Source organism: Helobdella robusta (genome assembly GCF_000326865.2).
Source record: "Helobdella robusta unplaced genomic scaffold HELROscaffold_8, whole genome shotgun sequence".
NCBI classification, from domain to species: domain Eukaryota; kingdom Metazoa; phylum Annelida; class Clitellata; order Rhynchobdellida; family Glossiphoniidae; genus Helobdella; species Helobdella robusta.
This window is the reverse complement of record NW_008705459.1, coordinates 1,290,269-1,297,980: the sequence shown is the minus strand read 5'-3', so window position 1 is coordinate 1,297,980 and position 7,712 is coordinate 1,290,269. Positions and strand designations below refer to the sequence as shown.

General features: G+C 31.8%; 1 protein-coding gene across 1 annotated transcript in view; it reads left to right on the top strand.

Annotated features, from left to right (window-relative positions):
• Positions 1-1,059: 1,059 nt before the first annotated feature.
• The window catches only part of HELRODRAFT_70349 (hypothetical protein), a gene marked incomplete at both ends in the record, with an annotated part of 18,408 nt that continues 11,755 nt past the window's right edge, over positions 1,060-7,712 (top strand). Inside the window, one exon of the mRNA XM_009031874.1 lies at positions 1,060-1,114. Within this exon, the coding sequence (XP_009030122.1) occupies positions 1,060-1,114 (55 nt within the window). The remainder of the gene's footprint in view (positions 1,115-7,712) is intronic.

The window sequence follows — 7,712 nt, the reverse complement described above, 5'->3', positions numbered from 1 at the left end:
ACATTACTGTCATTGAAAAGTTATATTTTATTTTATATTTACATAACCTGGTTTGTTTTGTTTCATTGTTCATTTAAATAACANNATTTATTAGTTTTTCAAAACTATAAAACTATTAATTTTTTAGTTCATATATATATATATATATATATATATATATATATATATATATATATATATATATATATATATATATACCTGAATGATTGAAAAGGTAGTGTTGAACAGATTATAAAGTCAAAAAAATTTTATTTTGAATTGTAAATATTTATTAAAATTTTATTTTATTAATTGAGCGGTATTTTTCAACTTATTTACAAATCACTAAATAAATAAAAAATTATTTTTGCAAGTGCATAAAAATACACTGTGTCCAAGTAACATTATTATTATCAAATAATATCAGCATTATCAATTAATATCAACATTATCAAACAACATTAACATTATCGAAATAGATAATATATCGCTGCAGAACTGCTGAAAAATTACTAAAGACGCAGTAAATGTCTGTCTATGGTAAATTAATCATATCTGTGGAAATACATTTTCTGAAAACAAACCAGCTTGAAAATGTTTCAATACCAAATTTAATAAATCAAACAACTGTATCTATTTCTATCATGAGTTATAGTTGACAAAATATACTTGTGGCAGTATTAGTGGTGCAACTTGATAATGATACATTAAAAATTAATAAATTTTCGACAACAAAAACTATAAAAATTACATAAATCGAGAATATTTACGGCATTAGCCAAGCAGCCAAATATAAGCTACATTGCATGCCAGTTATTATCGTCCCCGAATCCTTAAAAGTGTATGAGCACTGAGTTGGAGTTTTTTTGTAATTTCATTGCTCGTATGCAAGTGGAACAAGCGTAATTAAACTGATAATTTTTTATGTGGGGCATGTTTTGCACATCCTCATTTTTTGGTGCAGCAAATTAAATAAAAAATAAATGTTTTGTTCATTTGTTGTTTCAGCGCCGCAATCCAAGTGGAGAACAGAATTAAACAAGCAAAATATTTTTTAACAAAATTGTTCAACATAACAAAATGACAGCTTTCTTGGCCAAACAAATGTTGGGAAACCAGTTGGAATCTGTTAAAGGTTCGTTAATTTTATAGCTCTTGAACATTTTTCAGTTAACAAATGGGAATTATTTATTTCGATTAAAATAATTGTTTGTTTAGAAATCGTTGAACAGTACCCTTGAACAATTAGTATGAATTTAGTCTCAAATATCAATTTTTAAGTTATTCAAGTGAAACTTTTTTTCAAATTTATTTATATTGTGATTTTTCAAATAAGACAACTTTAAGGCAGCTTCAACAAATTTCATGCAATTTTAAACATTTATTTTTATACAAAAAATAATCATTAATATCAATTACATATAATTTCCTTTACTTGCTGATATGTGTGCCTGTGCATGAATGTACGTACATACGTCAAACAAGTATTGCATTAAATGTCTCTCGCTCTCTCTCTCTCTCACACACTCCCTCTCCCATTCTCTCTTTCTCTACAATTAAAACATAAATAAATAAGTCTATGTTATCCAATTACGTCGTTATGTTCGGACGTGGTCATTCATCTTCTTTTTTTCGTCGTAAAATATTACTAGGTACACGAGAATCTTTAAAAGAAGTTAGCGTGTATGTTTGTTTCTGCGTTTTTCGTATGTGCGTGTGTGTTTACATGTTTGTTTGAGTAATTTGGTGTGTACGTGGTTTGTGTATTTATGATGATGTGGGTCTGTGCGTGTATACACATGTGCACATTTCAGGTAATATTTTCCAGTTATATCTGAGAATTTAGATGTCCTGACAATTATGTTGATTATTTTGTTTTTCTTACTTGTTTGAGCGTACGGATAAGAAAATTATTGCTGGATACGTACATAGTTGAATAGTTTATGTATCAATATGTATGTATGTATGTGTGTGTGTGTGTATGTATGTATGTATGTATGTATGTATTTATTTATTTTATTTTATTTATTTAGAAATATTTATATAGCGCAAATTAAATACTTCAAAGGCGCCATCAAAAGTGAAACAAACAAAATAACGTGTGCGTGGTCAACATAAATTAAAATATTCAAATTTAATGTTTACCAACAGAAAATAAATATGTTTTTAATTCTTTTTTAAATGTCACAAAATTAATTCCGGGTCTTCTTAATGGAATCGGTAGGTCATTCCAAACCGTCGGACCCGCAACTGCAATATCTCTTGCACTTATTCGTAGATGCCTAGCTGGAACCGCCAAAAGACTCATATTATCTGATCTCAGATGAAAACATGGTGCAGATGCAGAGAAGAAATCTCTGCATCTGCATTAAACTTTCATTATCAATTGATAAATGAATAAAGCATCGATGCAGAGAAGAAATCTGCATCGAGTCCGGTCTGTAAATATCAAGTAAAATAAACTGATACCCATTGATTGAAAATCGAATAGCAATAGCTTCGAATGTGGCAAATATTGGTAAGACAAACTTTTTATAATCAAAATCATTACGGAAATATACAATCAAGCCACCATGACCTGGATCGTGCTGCCTAACATAATCAACATACCAGAACCCGGCGGCATAGCCAACCAAGCAGAATTATTACCAACCGTGCCATGCCAAGACATTTAGCCCATCAAACCATGAACACCATTTACATTGGACGCAATTAACAGCACATTCAACAACCATGTATGCTTGTATGTATACAAATATGTATACCTGTATGCCCATGCATGTATGTATATATGTATGCATGCATGCATGCATGCATGTACATATGTATGAATGTTTATGTCAACTTTTTGCCAGTTACAGTTTCGATCAGTTAATTACGCTCCCAACAAGAATCAGTATTGAAAAGCAATCGATCACTTCTGACTGCATATTCAAAAATTTTCCGCAACAGGTAGTTATATGGTGATCACGTTTATGATATATCAAACCATCTTCCCGTCACCGTCACTATCAGTTCTTCGATCTACAAAAATAAAACCAAACCTATTCAGAATTAACAAATCTATTCTTTTTCGAAAAGGTACAATGAACAAACTAAATGAAGCTTTATGTGCCAACGACTGGTCAGATGTTATGTTATGCAGTGATGTAAATGGTGCTTTGAAACTTTTCCTTGATATATTTAAAATCTTTTTGATGATTGCTGGTTATTGAAAAGTGGCAAAAAATCTAGAAATTTTCTCCACAACAAACCATGAGTTAAAAAAGAATTTAGTATTTTACTCAAAAATAAAAATTCTTTAGATAAAAATTTTTCTCAAAAATCCAACCGTGACAAGATGCACAAAATCCATTGCTAAACGTTGCACAAATCTCAACAATAAACTAAAAAACATTTCAATGACTTGTTTCAACAAACAAAAAAATAACAGCAAAGAACTTGGATGAATATTTTAAAAATAACAAATAAAAGTAACTATGATAAAAATGTCTAAAAATCACTAACCTCAATCAAGACAATTCATAAAATCCACTTAATAAACATAGCTCCAAATTTGATGAAAAATTTCACAAGCATGCAAGCAATGCACCACAAAGTTTAAAATTCTCTTTTTCGTCTTGATACCTCATTTGAAAAAATTGTGTAGACAGCAAAAGTTTACGATCGAAATATTCAAGTGGAGTTGATGACATTCCTTCAAAAATTTTTGTTTCCACAATCAACTCTACAGCTCCAATTCTGATGAACTTTTCATTTAAAGCAGGCATATTTTCTCAATGTTTCAAAGTAGCAATAGTAATTCCAATCGCAAAGGAGGCGGGAAATACTGATATAACCAACTATCGACCTGTATCGTTACTACTGGCTATTTCAAAAATTAGGAAAAAATTGATGTATACAAGAATAGTCAAATTTTTTCAGAAGTACATCATTTCAGACTCTCAATTTGGCTTCCGTAATAAACATTCATCAGTTGGCAATCGTGGAATTGATGCGAAAAATTGGAGTTGCTACAGAACGTAAAAACTTTGTCGTTGGAACTTGCATCGATCTGTCAAAAGTCTTTGCATTTTGACCATAGCATTTTGATGGAAAATTTAGAATATTATGGAACTTGCGATACACCTCTGAGATAGTTTAGTAGCTACTTGACTGACAGTAAACAGTTTGTTAGATAGCAAAGAAAAATCGACGATATTATCTATTAACTTTGGAGTTCTTCAGGGAAGCATAATGAGGCCATTATTGTTTGTGATTTTTATAAATTATCTTTCAAAGGTACCGGCGTTTTTGATTTTGTTTGTTATGCCGATGACACCAACATTTTTAGCAAGAGTGAAAATATTCATGAATTTTTTAATGAAACAATATTGCCATTAAAGAAGTTCCCAAGTAGTTCCAAAACAACAAATTAACGCTAAACAAAAAACTTAAATAATTGTTTTTGGGCCGTTTCAGTATGTGAACTGTAAGGAACCGTATAAGATTATAATTGATGGACTAGAAATAAACAAAAGCAAATCAGTTAAAATTCTAGGTATCCTTTTCTAGGTTTCCAATTTCTTTTGGAAATTGGCGTTATCAACAAAGTTTTTAATTTTATGTTCCAAGAAGAACATTGAATATAATCTACATGCATACCGTACATCTCTTACTGCATCGTAGTCTGGGCTGGTACCTATCGCACGATCACCGATCCGATCCGTTTAACAAAGAGGGCAGTACGGCTAGTTACGTTATCAACAAAGCAATCGCACACGATGCCATTATTTTTGTTAACGAAAGATTTAAATTTTGATCAAACGAATGTCTACTTTACGGCTATTTTCGTCTACAAACAGTTGACAAACTAGTTAACCATCAATAATCAACCATTACTACGCTTGCATCAACAAAAGGAGACGACTGAATTAAATTAGAACAGATTCATAGAAAACAAACAATTTAAAAACTGATTTCTCTTCATTCAGTTAGATTAATTTAGTTATATAATTTTATAAAAATTTGTTTAGTTATTATTTTTGAGCTAATCGTTGACATCATGTACATTGATGCAATTTCTGTTTAGTTTGCCATTAACGATGAATTCATTGCTAATTCCGCTATGGTCAACCTACTTTCCGATTAACTAATTAATTAATTAGTTAATTTTTAGAAGCAAATAAAATTTTCGTTTTGGCCATGCTTTGCCCAGAAGACACAAACGTTAGAGATTGGAGTTATAATCCTTCCATTCCACGAACCAATGCACAAAATAATAACATTTTTCATAAGTCGCCATAGACCACGCAATTGCTCAAGCCAAACCCTAATAATATTTTCACACCATTAATTGTATCAAATTCCAAAAATAATCAACATAACGCACAGACACAACAACGTGTAAGTATTACACCCTCAGAGGCAATCAACAATGAAACATCTGCAATTATTAAAGATCAAAACACTGATATTGTTTTATCTCACTTAGAAATAGTGAATGAAATCACTAAACGGCTTGAAAAGGTTGACATAAAGAAAGTTATTAATTTGTATCAAAATGGCTGTTAGAGTTATAGATACTTTCATGGATAACATTTTTGATGTGCCAGCTTATACAAAATTTAAATGTTCCTACTACAGTTGTAAACATCTCTGTCTTTAGTCCTTTAAAAGTTTTAATAAGTCATCAAATTTTAATGATTAGCTCAAAATTTTTAGTGTTAACTGTCACAGCATTATAAACAAAATAGATAACTTACAATTATTGATCGAAGAAATTGTTGCTGAGTTTGAAGCCATCGCCTTGTCAGAGACTTGGCCTGATAAAACAAATGAATCATTAATTTTTTCAGAAAATTACAATTTTTTTAAATAATAATCGAAAAAGCAGCCTAGAGGAACAGGAATTTTTCTTAAAAAAAATTTGACATATTTAGTGAGAGATGATTTATTGGTTGAAAATTCTGCAATGAATAATCAACTAAATAATACCAACATTCTTCTAACAAAGAAATATATGATTAACTTTAATTCTAATTAAGTTGCAATCAAAGTCGCTGTGAAAACAAAGACACAAAGACGGAACAATACTATATAACTACACTAACAATGGCAGTTGATGCCAAAAAGAGAGATATATATATATATATATATCTGTGTGTGTGTGTGTGTGTGTATTGTTCCGTCTTTGTGTCTTTGCCTTCACAGCGACTTTGTAACTTTATATATATATATATATATATATATATATATATATATATATATATATTAGGGTGGTTCAAAAAAAATTTTTTTTAATATTTAAGTGCACACCCCCTATATTTTTTCCTTAGCTGAAAGTTAGCATGTGTGCAAAATTTCATTCAATTCTGACAATATTTAGAGGTTGCTCAATGACATTCAGTTTTTCACCATATTTAGCATATAAGCGAATATTGGTCAGTGCTACAATTTTGTGTTTAATGTTTATTTTGCAGTAAAATGAACAACATTGTTGTGAAAATCATGTAAGATTTAACAGTTCTACAAATTTATACTCAAATAACAAAATAATCAACACTAAACAAACAGTTCTCACAAGGTAAAGGCAACTTGATTATGCCAAACGAAAGTTCAGTACTGTTAATCTTTGATTGAGAAACTGAAATTAACTTGAGGCAATTAATGTACTCAGTTTATGTTTTTCTGTTAATCACTCATAGTATGTCAGACTCAAAACATAGCAGCAGCTGCTTCAGCACTGGCTAATGTGCGCTTAGAGGAGTCCGGAATACGTGTTCGATTGTCCTCCACCACCTGTATCAGTTTTTGCAGTTCTGTTTCATTTTTGGTTATAGACTGGTTAAAATTTGTCATGAGTGCCACAGTGCGTTCTGCAGTGTCATTAACGACCTTAAGTGACTTCACAACATTTGCTACTTTTTGAAATAAAGGAAGATCATTCCATGAGTCTGGTTCAGTTTCACGCAAGATAGCAACATCCATTCCAAGTGATAACAATGCAGCACGAGATGTACCTGATACCAGATCATGCAGTGGTTTGCTTTTCACCTGTTCCAGTTCAGTTGCAGGATATTTGACACCTCGCACACTCCATTCAGAATCTACTGCAGTCATTGCTTCCACAATCAACTGCTTCTCAGCATTTGCAACCTTATTTGAGAACAATGACAGCCAAACCATTTCTGTACCGAGATACCACAGATGATTTTTCAACTTTTTTGTGGCAGCACTTGCTACATTCTTGTTGATTTCAGAGTATTGTTCAATTCTGCTCAGAAGTTGCAGGTCATTGACTGGTGCATCACTGGGTATTGGGCACAACATCCATGCTGGCACATATATATGGGTTGCAAATAGGCAGAATTCAGTTAAACTTTTTGTTTCAGTTGCTGTTAGCTTGAATTCATTGCGGAACAAATACATTTTGAGACAGTAGATCACTTTGGCCATCCATCTGGCCATGTGATATGCTCCAGGAACACGGAAATGGTACTTGCCATCAGTCTGCATTGGATAACCCAGCACTAAGAGACAGAGTTCAACCAACTCCTTGTAATCCTCTCGTGGGATGTATGAGCTGTCAGCTGAAAGAAAACATGTCAAAGATGGTACTATGTCAGACCGCATCATCTGTAGCAATGAGTGGTTCATCCTGTCATCATCAAGTGGCTTGTGGTTTGACTGATTTATATTTGGCCAGTAGGCTCGAAATCTTTCANACATTCCAATGTTGGGGCCACGGCTTG